General features: G+C 30.9%; 1 protein-coding gene across 1 annotated transcript; it reads left to right on the top strand.

Annotated features, from left to right (window-relative positions):
• The first annotated feature begins 12,815 nt into the window (after nucleotides 1-12,815).
• On the top strand, nucleotides 12,816-13,865 carry LOC121127967 (LIM/homeobox protein Lhx1). Its single transcript, XM_040723548.2, has one exon. The coding sequence runs from the start codon at nucleotides 12,826-12,828 to the stop codon at nucleotides 13,687-13,689; it is 864 nt and encodes a 287-aa protein (XP_040579482.1). The 5' UTR covers nucleotides 12,816-12,825; the 3' UTR covers nucleotides 13,690-13,865.
• The last annotated feature ends 4,934 nt before the right edge of the window (nucleotides 13,866-18,799 follow it).

The following is an 18,799-nucleotide window of genomic DNA, read 5'->3' as shown; positions in this document are numbered from 1 at the left end:
CACGGGGTTGTTTAAAGGGAGTGAGGCATAAAACATGTCCTCCCGGTATGTAAAAATAAAAGAAACCGAAAATGAATATGGTCGCCCTGACAATTTGAAGAATGTTTGGGGGAAGATCAGCTTAGCTGACAAGAAGTTTGATTAAATCAGCTACTATCAGCTGTGAGATGAAAGAAATAAATATCAATCCCTCAACGTAATAATTTAGAACATATCCATTGAAATCTAAAAACTTATTAATTCAATAATTAATGAAGGTTGGGTGATTGAAAAAGATTCATATTCCGAAATATTAAAGCAACAATTAGTTATAAAACAAAACAACCCCTGAGCTCTTTAGTGTATGTACAGGACAACCCAAGTACTTTTTGAACGTTATCGACAAATTTTCATTCGACCACTCCAAGCAGTAACGGGTTTCCAGGACGCCATCTATGCCATCAGCGAGTCCAAAACGTTGGAGCGGAAGAAGGGCTCTGTCCAAAAAGGCCAAACTGGAATGGGAGGAGTGAAAGAAAACAGCCCAAGTCAATCTCCTCAATTCCATGTGGGACCATGGATGAGATCAGAGGTTCACTTTTCAGTATCTGAAATTTTTGTTTTGTGCCAAAGTCACAATTATTTAAATCACAATGCACGCCAAATAATTATCTGGCATGAACATGGAATTCAAAAAATGTTATATTTAAAATAGAAGCAAGTTTAAAAATTTTTAATAAAATAAGAAAATTGGTTTAAAGAACAAAACACGGACCAACACTTAAATATCAAAATTAATCAATAATTCAAAAATGACTGTTTTTCCTTGTACAACTTGGAGAGTGGACAGAAGAGACTAATTCACAAATTTAATGGCCCTTTCTTTATCAAATACATTTTTCATTCATTCATACAAGTGACGATTTTGTAAAATTTGTATCTCGTATGTGCAAATTATGCAAATTAGAACCAAAAATCAGAATTTTAAATAGAAAATGCAGAACACCTTGTCATGAAAATTTTGTAACAATGAGGCAATAGCGTTGTTCACTTATATTAGCAAAATGGTAGAGAGTTTTTTTTGCAGAAAAATATTTCAACTCCATGAATAAATATATCAAGCATAGAAAAAAAAATATATTATACGTCCCAGATACAGGCTGTCACAGTACTTTGCGGATAATATATATTTTCTAGTTTTTTCGTGCCATATGGAATTCTCATTGGATGGTCGATATATACATAGGTCTTAGGACAGCAACTTCAACTTAATATTTCTCCTGGACTCCTGTATTTTTTTCAATTCTGTTTGTTGCAAAGGATTTACACAGCCTTCATCATCTTTGTTTGCAGTTAAACAAACTGTTTCTAAAACGTGTTCTTGAGCCTCAAAGTGCAGCATCATTTCGCTTCATTTGGAAGGTACAGCTGTTGGGACATTAAGAAGACCCTGAAATACCTCAATGTCCCCAATTCATCGGTCCACTACAAGATTAAGCTGCACAAGAATTGTAGGACAGCTTATGAGAGGCCCAGGAGTGGTCGTCCGAGGTCCATGAGAACACCCAGGTTGATCCACCGCAAAGAGAAGAGCTCCATGATAAAGATGACTCATGTACTTGTGTATCTCAATAACCATGCGTAGGGTGTTCAGGGAGGACCTGAGGATGCAGCCGTATCGTTTACAAAAGTGGCAGCTTCTCAGTGAGGCCAAAATGGCCAAGAGGCTGACCCGGGGCAAGGTGCTTCTGAAATTACACAATTATTGTACGCATGTTTCAATCATTTGGACTGACGAGAAGATCTTCACCGAAGAGCTGGCTTACAAAAGCTGAAAAGATCAGGTTCTGTGTCAGAGCCTCAAGTATATCGAAAATAATATATCAAGGACATGTGGCCTCCTTCTTCTCCAGATCTCAACGTAATGGACTTTTCCATATAAGTAGACCATTTTGGAGAAGGATGTTAGTGTGACTTCCTACTGCAGCGGGGACGACTTGAAGTCCAGCATAGAGATAATTAATTATTACATCTGTCAGATGACTAACCATTAAAAGATTCTATCATTTACAAATGACATATCTCCTTTGGATTCTAACTAGTTAACCAATTTTTTCCTTGAATTAAGAGTGTGTGTTCCGGATTGTTTTCCACGAAATACATAACAATGACATTTATTACACAAATTTTCTATTTTTATGACAAACAGAGAGCAATATTTTATATACTATCAATTAGTTTTGATACCTTAATAAATATATAAAAAAATATTTATTCAAGTAACAAATCTTAAATGACTAATAAAATATTGATTTTTTCAAATTATGAACTAACATATATGTCTTTACGTTACAGGACACTATGATTTTTGTCATTGTGATCAAAAATGCGGAATTTATTAGACTTACAAAGAAAGGGTGATTTTTTCCACGTTTTTTTGTAATTAAAAGACATTTCCTCTGATTCCTAAAAATATAGCCAAATAACTTATGTATTTTTTTAGAATCTACAAAACTTGTACTTACTAACTATTTTTATAGATTTGATCTTTTAATGCGAAAAATAACAACATTAAATCATTCAGATATTTAAAAAAGATATATATTTATATATAAACACATTGTAGACCATAAATTTGGAATAATAAAATTTCTGTTCGTCTTTCTCGAGTTAAAAGCAATCAAGAACACACCATCCCAAATTCAAGGTAAAAAAATTGGAATTATATTTTGATAATGTTATATTATACAGTGATTCTCAAACTGTAACAAACTTCCTTTAAGTTGTACGAAAAATATATGTCATACAAAATTTTAAGTAAAATTATGTCTAAAATTATCAAATTTAAAAAGTTTTAAATAATGGTAGTATTTGGAGATATTTGGATATTTTCTGGTGTGATATCTAATGTTAAAAGTTTGAGAATCACTGACTTAATGTGTCTGAGATTGTTAATCAATTAGTAAAAAAGTAAAACATTATAAAATGAAATATATATTTATCTAAGGAATATTCAATTATTGCATTATCCACATTGCAAATATTCAATTAAAACAATTACAATTTAGCTAATTAATAGCTAAATTGGTGCAACTTTTGAATATCAGCTAATTGCTTTAATTTATAATATACATACAAAAATAATTTTTTTAATTCCTTTTCATAACTGGAATTTACAAAATTCTTTGGAGTCCAATTTTATGCAATTGATACTCAAAGCCATATATACAGAGTCCGACCAGATAACTTCCATTTTCCAAAAGACAATAAAACAATTTTGTTAAATTTTAACAAGTTTTATTTTCATTTCATAATGATAGTACACATTTAAAGTTTGGTTATATATAGTGTTAAAAGTCATAGCAGATAGGTGACGTTCTCCATTGTCATTGGCCGAACTTCCGTAGTTGAATCCCCGGTGAATTTTTCATTCTTTTTTTCTCTTTAAATGACTTTTATTGAGAGATTAAAGAGATGTAGTTGTTATTTGTTACAAAAAGATGCAAAATTTAATAAAAAAATATCTCATGTTATTGTTTTTAATTGATTAAATAATTAGTTATTGGGAGTTCGGCAAAGATCTAAAAAATGTGGATTTTTCCGGAATAATTCCATTTTTAATTAGCCAATTTGAACAACTTAGACAATTGGTGTCTAAACACAGGCTCTGGCGGGATATTCTTCAGTTCTATAACATTATTATTTGTAAAGTTATTCTTAATGCTTAAAATGGGACTTTATATCACTCCTTTGTCACTACAATATATGGATCATCATTTTCTTTAAGCATAACTTTAAACTACTTTACTAGTAAATAACGGAAAAAATAAAATTGTCTGCTAGATTTATCACATTTTCTGAGAGTTATATTCATACACAGCTATCATCTAAAGCAATTTCTATTCTCTTTGCTTTCTAACTACTTATAGTATCAATTTTTTCTGTACCATGAACCATCCCTGATTTTAACAACCATCAAAGAAACTTAGACCACAAAGTCTTGTCTTCCTTTTTTATGGTGTCAAATTTTTGTAATTTTTTGAATCGTGATAGAAATAAAAGAAACTGCTGATGAATGAAAAAAAATACTTTTTTTTTCGCAAAAAGATCAGCATTGCCTTAAAAAAATTCATATTGCTCTAATTCAGATTGATTAATGAATTATTTGCAAGCCAAGTCAGCGGTTGTACCTATTTGTAGAGAACGGCCTTAATCAACGGGTGCCTATTAATGTTGATTCATCCATAGTCCTTCCAAACAAGTCCCTTTTCCAAATGAAAAACACGTGATTACGGCACTGTAGTGCTATATCTATAAAAATAATGTCCCAAGACATTAGCAAAAAAAAAATTCACAAAATTTGAATGCATACTTCCTCCCTCCTATTTTTTTTATTTTATATCATTTTAATCTCATCTAGTCAAATATGATTTTTTTTTGTCTAAGACAACGATAACAGGCGCAAAATAGAGCTTAATGTCAATTCGATGCCTTGGTCGTTGGGTGGACTATAATCTTTACATTCAAATGAAGATTACACAAAATTGACTAATCATAAATTTATTTTAACTCGTTTGACTATTAGTAAGTTAATGTATGTCTGTTGCGTAACAGTTTGGTTTGTATAATTTGAAGTATCTCCAAGTAATTCAATAAACGTGTTTAAACTTTCCATGTCCCCCTAGTCTATATAAAGGGATTATGTTGAGTTTATCTTTCAGAATTGATAAATAATAGATCTTATTTATCATAATAGTATTACAATTAGTCTTAGTATATTTTGAAGACAGTGACGTTTTACATATTACATTTGAAATTAGAGAAATGTTGTGACCTTGTTTGATTTTAACTTCAAAGGCAATTAACGACTTTTAGCTTTACATTGCTGTGGAAAATTACTGCCTGCTTTGAATAGCTGGAAGATGAAAGAAGAACGTTTGCCATTTTCATTACATATGGATATCAAGAACAAATTATTGTAATTCCAAGGTTGGATAATTCAACAGGAAAAGAACAGACACGAGTTATTTGGAAAGCAATTCTAGACTGAAAACTCAAAGAAAATGTGCAAGTTCTTTACTGCAATATCACAGCTTCAAATGATCGGTGGATTTAATGATACCATTATGCGGCTGGAGCAAAAATTTGAAAGATAAATTTTATTTGCTTGTCGTCATCATCTTCATGAATTGATTTAAAAAAGTGTTTTCGAAGTAAAAATCAAAAATCTAACAGCCCGTCCAAAATATTTTTCTCTTTCAAGACAATAAAAGGTTATTGGAAAAATATAGATTCCTTCAAAATAGGATCCGTACAATCATTAGTACAAAGTAGTGTATCAGATTCGGAAATTGACGAATTATTAAAATATTATCGGAGTGAGCTAGCAAAAGAATTAGTTAGAGATAATTACATGGAGCTCATAAAACTACGTATTATATTTTTAGATGGATACAATCATAAAAAAAAAAAAATACACCTCGTGCACCAAGCTTCTTGGACAGTCAGAGCTCTATGAAAATGTCCTTATTAAGTTCCCGGCTTAAAATAAATAAAGAAGATAAAATATCGTCCTTATTTATAGTAATAATATAACTTAACCCTTAGCTTCAATGTATATTATCAATCAAAACACTATATAATGATTTATGCTTTGTTCAAATCATACAAACTTTACGAAAAAATAGACAAAACAATGTCAAAAGCTAACCTTTAGGAAACTTATGTCATCATTTATGGTATAACTTTATTTATTGTTTCATTAAGAAACTCGTTTATCATTATAGGAGATTTGATTTCAGATAAAAAATATTTGACTTCATATCGGTGGTCAAAAGCATGAACTATTTTCCCGTTTTAAAATTTATGATTTTTGTCATTGAAGCCCGAAAAAAATTGGCAATGCTTAGAACAGTTAATGATAGGACTGAAAGAGCCGTTAAGTTGACGAAAGACTTTCCTAGTTTAATTAGAGCGGAGGAGGAACAAAAGTAATTTCTACTGTGCTTCGTTCATAAACAGAAGAAGATCCTGACTATTAAATATAAACACTTAAAATAAAATATACCCAATAACATTAATTTATTGTGTTATTAATTAAAGATGATCCTAACATATCAATTCAGAAAGATAAGCTCAAAATCATCCGTTTATATAGAGTAGAGCGGACAGGTGAAAGTTGAAACACGTTTTACTGAATTACTTGAAAATACTTCAAATTAGACAAACCAAACTTTTACACAAAAGACATACATCTATTTAATAATAGTAATACAAGTTAAAATAAATTAATGATTAGTTAATTTTGTGTAATCTTTATTTGAAGGTAAATTTCCCAGTCCACCCTACAATCAAGTCATCGAGTTGACTTTAAGCTCTCGTTGGGACCTGTTATCGTCCTTATAAATATATTTTTTCCATATTTGAGTAGCTGAGATGAAATAGAAAAGAAATAGGGGGGAGTAGTGAGTTTTTGAAAAAAAATACTTTTGATTTTATGGGACACCTTAATGTATAAAAAATAAAAATTGAGATCCTGTTGTGACAATAGATGTTTTAACTAAAAATGACACAAATTCCCTTTATTTGATTGAAATAGAAAATAAGGTATCTTTAAAGACCATTGATATGAATATATTGATATTGTGCCATGTAGTATTTTATATCTTTTTGGTGCCGACAAAAAAAATAATTTTTTAATCTGGTAGTTTCGAAAAAATAATAGTACCCTGCTTCTAACCCCCGTTCGCCCTTATTTCTTACATATATGCAATATGTATTTTTAAATTTATACAGATATATCGTTGACCCACTGTGAAAACATTTTAACGGCCAATATTTAAAAATCTGAATATAATAACTTTTTGGAAGTTACCATAGATTTTGATTCCACCTTTTCTTTCGTTACCAAGAGTCAACATTTACCATATTTCAGAAACGACAATATGCTAACTGCAATTAATATATTCAGTGTAAAACCCTGCATTGTAGCCATAACAATCCTATCTGCAATGAAGTGTTGCATTCTTTCAAATAAATTAGAACTTAGTTTCTGTCAAATATAAACTTTCTAAGACACTCCTTGCTGCAAAGTCCATGGGATAGAGGTCAAGACTGGAGAAGAGCTTCATGGAGACAGGCCATATTGTTGTGCAGAAGTTGTGGATCGTCTTGGCTGTATGGAACTGTAATAGACTTGTTGATGTTGTAGGAGTCCGGATGGAGATTCTAATGGTCTCTAGAGCTTTTTTGCTACTGATAACAGTTCAGAGGAGATTGCACACGTGTTGCCTTTTTTATTGTTGTTCCGATGCATTTTTATACTTAGAGATTTAGAGACATGAGAACAGAACTAGTTTATTTTAATCTCAGCTGTCGTTTGGTTGGATAATTAAGCCTTGTAGTTATAAATAAAGGGGATATGATTGTATTTAAATGCTACTACAAGTTTTGGGAAACTATATAAAACTCAAGTTAAAATGTCCTTAATGTAGATACAGCCACAAAAGTTGAATTTAAGTATAAAAAAATACATTTTTGTACTGTGCACACTCCTTTATCAAATGAAGTCATTAAACAACATGGATACGCCTTTCTTTTCTTCCTCGTTTTTTTTTCTAAGATAAGAGCTTGGGGTCCTGCTGATTTTCGTGTGATTTGATGTATTTATTATCATTTTCAATTACTTTATCAGCAAAAATGAGTAACATAGTGCATACAAGCTTAGGTCTTCAATAGTGAACTTGTAGCTGCTTTGTGTGTGCATGTGGACAATAAGAGAACAAAAAAAAAAGTAAATTTCTATTGAAAGAATAAATAAAAAAATGCAGAAATTTCTAAAGAATTGTATATATAGAAGAAAAAAAAACCTATTTGGAAATGCGCTGATTGAATTTTTAGATCAATAGAGATATATAGAAAAAATTTGAGTAATTAGAATTAACTCATCAACAACAGGAGAGGAAGTGAAACGTGTGTGTGTGTGATCAGAGAAAAACCCGACAAAATCCAGATTGAAAAAGAGTAAGAAAAAACGTGTGTAAATTGAATCTGTCAAAAACAGAGGAGCTGAATCAATTCAGGAACAGGAGCCTTTTCTTCTTTCTCTTCCAACAACAACAACAACGACAACAACAGGAGTAATTGAACGGATTAAGTAAATTAGATTTCTCCTACCGAGATGCACCCCAAAAAGACACAAATTCCAATTTGATGCTTAAAAAAACGAATCAATTATTAATTATTATAAATATTAATCCGTCAAACTACGAAAGAATAAATTCTTTGACCATATTTATTTAAATAATAAATTGTACAATCACAATGACTTTAGATAAAGACATTTTTTTAGAGATTATGAGGGGTCCACGCGAGGGAAAAGGGTTGATTATTATTTATTTTAGCGGGTTCTTTGGGTAATCCAATTTGTCGGAAATGATATCTTTGTTCTTAATGGAAAGTAATGATATTAGTGGAATGTGCCAATTTACTCGCTTTTTGTTATTTTTCTTCTTCTTAAAGAGAATGAAAAAAAAAAAAAAAAAAAAAAAGGATGAATCAATTTAAATCAATCAAGAATGAAATATTTGATTTATAAAATATATAATTTAATTTTTCGTCAATTTTCTTTCAATTCTGTTTTTAATAATAAAGAATTATCAAATTATTCAAATATCAAAACAAATAACTTGGTGATTGATTTAATCATATATATTTTTTGATTGGTGTTTTTAGAGAATGAATTACCGGGTGTCCACAAATATGCAGTAGAGTTTTTTTAAATTGATGTGGCTCGTAACAGACTACAGCAATCTAAGTTTTTTCTCATCTAAATACTGTTGATGAAGGACCTCTTATTATGGCAATAGATCCTGGTAAAGTTCTATTAAAAAGTGTACCCCATATTTATGAACACCCGGTATATAACATCATTACAAGTCTAATAGAGTCTCATTTTGGAAGAAATTGATGATGAATGAGAGAGTTGAAAGAAGGTGGTTGTAGGTACAGTCACGCCCTCTGGAAGTGATTCTGTTGACTCCCCTAGTAGAATTGGGTTATTCCTTTCCTTCATTTTATGTATGTATACATATACCTTTATATATATATACACTGGGACTCCCAAGAGACCGTTCTTGTTAGTGCAGGGGATATTATATGTATTAGAAAGCACCAATTTTTGTTTTTGCTTTTTTTTTTACTCAAAAACGATTTATCTCCACGTCTTTCATTTGATAGATTCAACCCCCCCTCACTTCCCTCTCCCCCATCAAATGAGGGGTCAATTTCATTATTTAATATCCCCCTTCCTCCCCCCTTGTTTCTTCTTCTTCTTCTTTCCCTCATAATAAGAGTCCTATTTTGATATCTAATAGTGCGCTCAGTTTCAAACACAGACTTCTGCATAATTAATGTCATCCATCAAGAACCCATAATAATAATGACAAATAATTGCAAATGAGTATACACATTTGGGTCTTCTTTTTGTTAAAATAAAGAATTAGGTATAATCTATTGTACCTATTTCCATTCCCGAAATTACAAAAAAAAAAATACAGTCATTAAGTAGATGGCTTAGCTACACTCACAATGTAATATCCATTAAATATTCAAAGACTAATTTACAGAGAATTTAATTTCGAGGAAGGTTGTTGTGTTCTATGCTTGCTTTAAATAACTTACAAATATTCTATTTTTTCGTTCTTCTTTTTGTTTGACAGGGTGAGACAAGAGGAGAAGCCATTAGTGGGGTCCTTACTTAGGATTCAAGACTACAGTCCCTTTCAATTATTCAATTCGGTTCCGTCTAGTTCAGTCCTGTTTTCAGTCCTAAAAACTTATACAGTTTGGTCCTTGTTGACCTCACTCAACTTTATTCCTTCTTTGTTTAATCAGTTGAGTACGGTTATCAATCCTAAAAACTCGACAAGTTCCGTCCTTGATGAATTCACTCAACTATTTTTAATTTTTCTTGGATAAGTTCTATTATTGACGGTCCGTAGGACCGGTACCAAGGACTGGATGGACCGACACAACACTACAATGCATTCTAGACAGTTTTTCGTATCTTGGAAATATTTGAATGGTATCTCATGAATCCAGAACAATCCCGAAAAATCATTAATCTATATTAACAAACGTTTGCTTTTATATCAAGAAATTGAATAATGGACGATGTTAATAGCAGGCAGTGGTGATGGAACCATTACAACTATTGACCCTCTAATTTTTAGACTAAGAGTAATATTTATATAATACAATTATAAGGTTGTGATCATATAATTTTCCCACTCCACGTACTTGCCAATTCATTCCTTCCCCGCATATGAACTATATTAGTTTTACTGGGTTTTTAACCAGTTGAATGTAGTATGTTAATAGGATGCGACCTATATTATATGATTTAGGTATTTATTTTTACGTCGGTAAACAATAGTGTTGGATTCCAGTCTGACTCGAAATCGAACCAAAACATGACTTTACTTAAATCTAATAATCAAAACTCAATACTTTTAAGTAATAATAATTAGTCAAATTTCTTGTATCACTCAAAAAGACTACGGCGTTATACTTTCTTATCAAAAGATGAGTAGATTTGAATGCGAAAAAGGGCTTCTTTATATATTTTTCGTACATCGGGATTTCTCGAGGAAAAACAAAAGGGTCTCGTGAGACAATCCCTAGAATGTACTTACTATCTACTAAGGCTTCTCGTTTGACGTTCAATAGGATCCAGAGAGAGATTTTTTTAAATTTCGGGATCCTGGAGAATTCTAGGATTCCGGAAGTAAACAATAACTTAGTTGTGAAATTTTTGTATTGATTTAAATATTTTAGGAAAACAGAATAAATTTTAATCTAGTTTTACAATTTAAAATATTTATATAATCAGTTCTAATTTTCTTCTTTTATTAAACTAATTGTGCGCTTTTTTGAATTCTGTTACCAGATCCGATCTGCAGAAAAAGAAACTTTGGGAGTCGTATAATAGCTAATACACAACCCCACCCACTGACTGAAAGTATACTCTCGTATCACTAGAATCCACCAAACTATTTTTATAAAAATTTAAAACATTTAAAATGTCGCATATAATACTGCTTCAAAACACATATTATGTTATTCCAAATACGGAACGTTTGAACCTTTGAGGGACAGTTTACAAGTCATTTAAAGGAACATAAATAATGTGTGAGCCTAGAACATATTCCCTTATGTACAGGAGGTTGGCTGGAGGGGCTGTAGCCCCCAAATGAAGGAGTTTTTGCTTTTTACTAGATTTTTTTTTTTTTAAATGTAATAGTTCATATTTTATTTCCAAAAATTTAATTTTTTGTCGATAGCTACGAGTTAATGAAATTTTTCCCAATAAATTAATATTTTAAATTTAAAATATTAATAACCATGGATTTTTGATTTTTTTTTGAGAATAACTGGACTTTTGAAATCTATTAAAAAATTTCAATTTGTCCCATTTTTTTGAAAAACTTTAATTTTCTGTGAATAACTACGAATATTTACAATTTTTTCCCGCAAAATATAATAATTAAAATTAAATTTGTCAAATTTTTTTTCAAAAAATTAAATTTTCTATGAATAAATATGGATTTTTTTAAATTTTTTGTGAATAACTATGGATTTTTTAAATTTTTTCCCAAAAATTTAATAATTGAAATTAAATTTCTCAATTTTTTTTCCAAAAAAATTAAATTTCTTGTGAATAACCATGGATTTTTAATTTTTCTTCCAAAATAATTAATGTTTGAAATTGTGCAATTTCCCTGGGTTGTAAATCTCCTAGAAGTCCTACAATCTACTTTGTGTATCGAACAAGTGGAACGAATTTGCATATCATTGGGGTGTATTGTTACATATCATTGTACACTATATATACGTACATACATACATACAAACATAGATAAACGTCTCGTTACATTCTTGTAGTTCATTTTGGCGAATAATTATTCCTTTTTATTCTTGCTTATTCCTCCAGTAAATTGACTTTTTTTCGTTTTTTTTATTTATAAAAATGATTCTGTATAAAAGATTCACATAAGAAGGAGGGGGAATTAATCACACGGGCCATGAGTTTGTTGTTCTTATTCGTGTTATTATTATTAGATATTAATGACAAACTAAAAAAATAAAAATGGAAGTGTAAAAGTATACAAAATAAGGCGTGTCGTATAATTATTTTAAAATAAACTTGTCAAAATGTGTTTTGAACAATTATAATTATAGTGTCTTCATATATTATGTATATTGTATATATAATAATAATACATTCTTCCTGTTATTATTATGCTTATCAGGAGTAGTGAATGACAAGACTAATTTCTTGAGACAACAATAGGAAGACAAAAAAGAACCACTTCTTTGTCATTCATTTGTAATTAATAGCCTTAAAAGAAAGCCCCTTGAAATGCCTACATGGAAATGGGGTTGCACTCTGTGAATGATTGATTGCAGAAATGATGTATGACGATTCAACAAGTTGTGAAATTCAATCAAGGGAGTGAAGAACACAAAACTCAAGAAGGAGGAGGAGGAGGAACCCCCTCAAACGACCTCTCTGACCTAAAGACGGTCGCAAAAAATAATGTATATTTTTAAGAGTGAAACCACTTATACTGAAATAACAACCCCTTTTTTTGACACAGCGGGAGGGTTACTTGTTGAAAAATATAAACTTATTATTCCTTCGTCTTCTTCTTCCCCCTTCTTCGCGGTCCCTCAATTTTTTTTAATTTTTTTTTCCCTCAACATTTTGAGTAAAAAAATAAATGTGAAACCATTAAATCAACTGACCCTCAAGGATACAGAACCAACATCATCATCATCATCATCATGGAATTAAATGAACAGCATAAAGATTGCTGGACTTGTTCCTTACCCATTCAAGACTCTGAGCCCTTCAGCTCACTCGGGGGAGAGACTCAGATCCATGACAAGTGCTCTGTTTGCTCCCTTTGTTCATCACGCCTCACGGAAAAGTGTTACTCGGATGCTCAGAATCGACTCTACTGTCCACAGGACTATTACCGATCCTTTGGTCACAAATGCTCCGCCTGTCAAGAAGTCATTGAGTATGGATCCCTTTCTCTTCGTGCATCTTCCACACTACTATACCATGCCTCCTGCTTCTCTTGTGTCTCTTGTGGACACCTATTAAGTGAGGGAACCTCCTACGGGGTCTCAGAAGACGGTCACATCCTCTGTTCCACACATTATAACTCTGAAGGATGCGGTGGTATCTCTGACTCGGAAGAAAGCAACTCTAGTGGCTCAGAAGGAAAGGATAACAAAAACAGACGTGGGCCTCGAACCACCATCAAAACAAAACAGTTGGATGTCCTTAAAACCGCTTTTGATTCCACCCCAAAGCCTACTCGCTCTATGAGACAAGCACTAGCTAAAGAAACAGGTCTGCCCATGCGGGTCATTCAAGTTTGGTTTCAAAACAAGCGGAGTAAGGAAAAGAGAATGACTCAGATGAGATTCATGGCAAGTCGACTGTCCAGTGTCAAAAATAGTAGAACTCCATCCCAATTCTGGATATCTCCTTACCCATCACCTCCGTCCACATGTGACTCATATGAACTCCCCTATGTCAACAGCTATAACCATAACAGTAGTCATCCAGAACCCGCCTATCCTCTGGAGTCATATCCTTCACCTCCTTCTGGAGGAGAATACTTTGCTCAGCTATAAGGATATTATTCTTCAAAAACTGACAACCAATCAACACCTACCTCTAAAAATCCTTTTTACAACATATATTTACAAATACCATGCCTATATATATTAACTTCTGTGATAACTAAAGCCATACAAATACCACAAAGATAAATAAATATTATATTACATAGATATACAATACATCGCCATCCATTTTGTATGACGTCATTCATTATTGCTTCTTCTATTTGGTAAAATAATAAGGAATATAATATAATATATATACATTTATAAAATGGGAAAACGTTATTTCTATTTCATTTTCGTTTTTGAACGAAATGAAAACAATAAATAACACAAACATTCCCCAATTTTTTATTTTCATTTTCTCTTTGGTAAAAAAATATAAGTATATATTTATTCTCTTCATTTTTTCCTCCTTTCGGTTATATATGGAGTGTTGTCTATTTTCTCATTATATTACATATTATATACATTTTGACAATTTTGAAATAAGAAGAAATGGTTCTTATATATATATACATTAGGCACATTAGGTTTTGAAGAAGAAGAAGAAGGTTATTTATATGATAATCCTTGATAAAGATCTTTTATTTTTCCTCTTCTTCACACCGGGAATAAAATTATATTCTATGTATTATAAGCGTTATAGGGAAGAAGGTAAAAAGCATGCTACAAATTATATAATATGCATGTACGTGTTTTGGGGATATTGGCCGAAACATACACCTACATATCTACTTAAATATTAAGGATGAGTCGGTTCCAAAATGTTTGAACGCCCAATCTTAAGTCTTAAAGGCCGGATTAGAATTGAACGACAAGGCCATCCCATAGAACAGTCCAAAAGAGTATTGTTAAAAATTGTGTGGCATTAAAGCTTAAATAATATTGAATGTACATATTTGTTGTAAGCCTTTTCTGGATCATTTCCCAGAAGACAGTTCCTTGTGTTGGATTCCGCTCTGTAAATCCTAGACTGGTTTGAGATTGTTATATTTTTTGTTTGTCCAACAAAAAATCTCGGTCTGGACTGGCCTCATATAAAAATTCGGTCTAGTTCGGTCGGTCTAGACCGATTTTACAAATAAATTGTTTATAACATGACATCATATGTTTTTTCAAGTACAATGACGTTATGTGAAGTTTAAACTGAGATACCTTGAATTAATTTTAATTCCCGCCGTCACGTATACAGATTTTGTTCCAGAACTTATATTGTGTACTTTTGAGATCTTTTTGAAAAAAATGAATGACAGTTTATCTAGGGGAAAAAAGGTCTCTCATAATATATAAGACCAAAAAAAAAAATCGGAACATCAAGTGAGACCGAATCAAAATCCGTCTACAAAGTGGTACCTATAAAATTCGGGCAAGAAAAAGTCACTTAAGACCGAACCAAAAAAAAAAAATTCGGTTCTGGACCGAGTGTCAACACTAATAGTCCGCCTCAAAAACAAAATTTGATACTCCCCTTTTAATCCCTCTGTTAATCATCGATCGTCTGACATGGAAGATGCACTTATCAAACTTTTATGTGACCAAACACCACAACAGATTTCGATTCAAAAACTCTTGATACATTCTGGATTTTTACCGTGAATGAGTACCAACTGATGGCTAAAGCATATCCACACCCTGTAACGTAATTTATTTTTGAATCTCAACTTTGACTTTATTTACTGCAGAAAGAGAATTGATACTATTTAAATAACTTCAAGTAGTACAGATATTGCTAATTTTATTTTTAATATATGTATATTCGATTATTTCTTGGTTGTATTTTTGCCTATTATATATATTTTTCAATATATATTTTTATTTTTAATCAATATAGTCAAATAACTTATATTATTTGAATCTGGGTTGAACTTTATATGGATTATATGGCCTTTAAGCTATCTATTTGCATAAAATGCACTTCAAATTTTAAATTCCTCTCTCAAAAAGAGGTGTAGAGTGCCCTAAACTAAACTTCATTATATTAATACCCTATGATTTTTGTATTTTTTTGCTTCTCTTTAAATAACTTTTAATTCAGACGTTTTAGAGAGGTAAATTATAAATCGAAAAAATACGAATTACACCCTAAAAAATTTTAGAGCTAAATTAAAATTCACTTAATTGTAATTTAAATAATCTTTCAAATCCTTTTTTGACAATATTTATTTTCGACGGGAAACACACGTACCTCAATACTCCAACTTTAGAATCTTGCCGCTAGAAGGAAATCACCCCACCCTGCGATTACTTGTACAGACTGAATGCCACACATTATAAAAAAGGAAGTCATTTGGTCACAATCTGTGTATAAGAATGTAACATTAATAATTGCAAGCCTTATTTTTGTAAGAAGGACTTAATAACCTTAAACAGGGGCTAACATTCAACTTTTACGCGCAAAGATACAGTATTAAAAGTTCCAAAGTATATAAAAAATTGGACCAAAACATCAATATTCTTTGCTAAAATGCCGTCTGTGACGTCATCGCCAATCTAGCACCTTAGCAAGGATTGGAGTTACTATTAGCATTCAATATTTATAACTATAAGAATGATAAATATTATAATTCCTATGCTTGAATTAAGAATAGATAACAAGGGAAAAATTAATTTAAAAAAAAAGAAGTTAAATCAATTGATAAATTTTTATTCCTAATTTGTATTTTTATGTGGATATCTCACTCAGGATACAAAAATCATAGATGAAATTCTTTTATATCTTTCTCTTTATCTCTACGCCTAAAATAATTAGTCTTTGGGATGAAATTTTTTGACTTCCCGTCAGAGCCCGTCCTAAATCTTAAGGACGTATCCGATTTGAACGCAAGAGACACCCCATGGAACATTCGCTGCTAATTTAACTTCGTTATCTTGGATTCGCTTATTCAAATGATACAATTTAATCAAGTCTTTATTGATTATAGTGAGAAACAATATCTTATGGCACATAAAATATACTTTAGATATTACTAAACGAAATTCAATAATTGGTCAATTACGTATGTGCTTTCATTTATTATTTTAATAGTAAAACTCCAGAGTAGAGGGCGTTTTAAGCTATGGAATGATTTTCAAGGAGCAATTTTATATCCCATATCAAGGACTCAAACCGATTAGACTTCTCATTTCCGGAATAGAACATAATAAATACCGTTTAATCCAGTCAAGTTAATTTTGTATTTGCAGAAATAAGCATAAATTTTAAATACTTAAAATCAATATAAATTTCAGAATTAGAATAGGAATTAATTTTTATATAATCAATTGTGGGATTTCTGTAGGGCTTTATGGCACAAAGCCCATCATTCAGACTGAGACATAAATCCTTATAAACTGCATCTAAAGTGAATGCCCAATATATTGTATTCAACTTTTCATAGAATGAATACCATAAAGGATGGTTATGTTTATGAAGAAATAATTAAATTTGAGATTTACATGAGAAGATCCCCGATCCAGGGTAAGAAATCCAAGTATACGCATATAATTACATGTTATTGAAGAACTAACACATATTCTGACTAGCCCGGAGCCTCAAGTTCGTGGTAGGGGTTTCTCAAGGGCTCTCTACACTGTTACAGCATTTTGCGTCTTTAAAAAAAAAAGGAGATAGAAATCCAATCTTTTTGGGTTAGTTAGTGAAGCGGCCCATCTGCTTTGTTCCTGCTGTTGACAGTAAGTCAAACGTAAGAAAAACTCCTAAGAGAATAGAAACGACCTGTCAGAATAAACACCGCCTTCTTGTCATTGAATTTAATGGCTCATTGTCTTTTCCAAAGAGAGTAAAAAAAAAAAACTCCTTTTTTTTTGTGTTAGTGAAACTTTGTACAATAAGAATGGCTCATTCGCTCTCCATCTCTCGTACTTTAAAATTTAATCATTGTCTAAATGGAATCAATAATGCTCCATATGAATATTTTAAAACCATATAATATTATGCAAAAGATGGAAACGCCTTACATAGTAATATTTGAATTTAATTTGTACTTCGTCAAAGGAAAAAAAAAAAAATTAATTCATTATTTCTGTATAAAAAGGTATAAAGGGATTGTTCATCGATCAAAAATATGCATAATATAATTTACTTATTTCCATTCTATTAACAGGATTTTGTTTTTCAATTACCATGATACAAATATCCACCGTTTGTATAGGTAAACGATTACAATAGTTACAATTGTTTGCCTTTGGATGAAAAAGGATGTCTGACTGATTGATTTTACCTCCTTGAGAAACAAAAATATAATCTTAATAAGGCAAAAATTTATTTATGTCCCAAACAGAGAGCAATATATTAAATACTATTGTTTGAGTCTAAATATTTACAAAAATATTTTTTTAAGTAAAAAATCTTAAATAACTTTCAAAAATTAACTTTTTTAGGATTCTGAATTAGGATGTCTTCATTTTATAATAATTTTTGTCATTGAAATCAAAAATAAGGAATTTATTAGACTTTTAACGAAAGAGTTCATTTTTCGTCATTTTTTTGTATGGAATTATAAAGTATTGTCTCGGATTTGGTTCGTAACCACAAAAGATATCATGATAAACTGTTGAAACTTATCAAATACTTGTATACTCTATGAAGAATATAAAAAATGATAGTTCTTCACATTTTCACATTCATAGGATTAATTTAATCTGGCATTGATCTAAGTGTTCATTTTATTACGATTGGCGTTAGTGGCTATAGCAATATATTTTAGTTTTAGAACTGAATGTATATTATTTCCTCGGATTTTTTTTATGTCAGCTTCTAGAAAGATTTTGATACTTGTTATAAGGCATGGGCGTCCAAAGGGGGTGGGCTGGAGGAGTTGTAGCCCCCTCCCCAATTGAGGAATTTTTACTTTTTACTAGCAAATTTGATTTTTTTTTTTCAAAAATTTAATATTTGAAATTTATTTGGATTTTTAAAAAATTTAATTTTTCAAAAATTTAATTTAAATTTAATCTTCTGTGAATAGAGGTAGGTTTCTGAATTTTTTTTCGAAAAGGATTTATATTTGAAATTAAATTTTTAAATTTTTTTTTCCAAAAAATTTAATTTTTTAAATTTTCTTGTAAAAAAATTAATTTTTGGATTTGAGAAAAAAATAAATCCCCCCCCCCTCCA

Source organism: Lepeophtheirus salmonis, chromosome 13 (genome assembly GCF_016086655.4).
Source record: "Lepeophtheirus salmonis chromosome 13, UVic_Lsal_1.4, whole genome shotgun sequence".
Classification (NCBI taxonomy): domain Eukaryota; kingdom Metazoa; phylum Arthropoda; class Copepoda; order Siphonostomatoida; family Caligidae; genus Lepeophtheirus; species Lepeophtheirus salmonis.
This window is presented reverse-complemented; position numbering and strand designations above follow the sequence as displayed.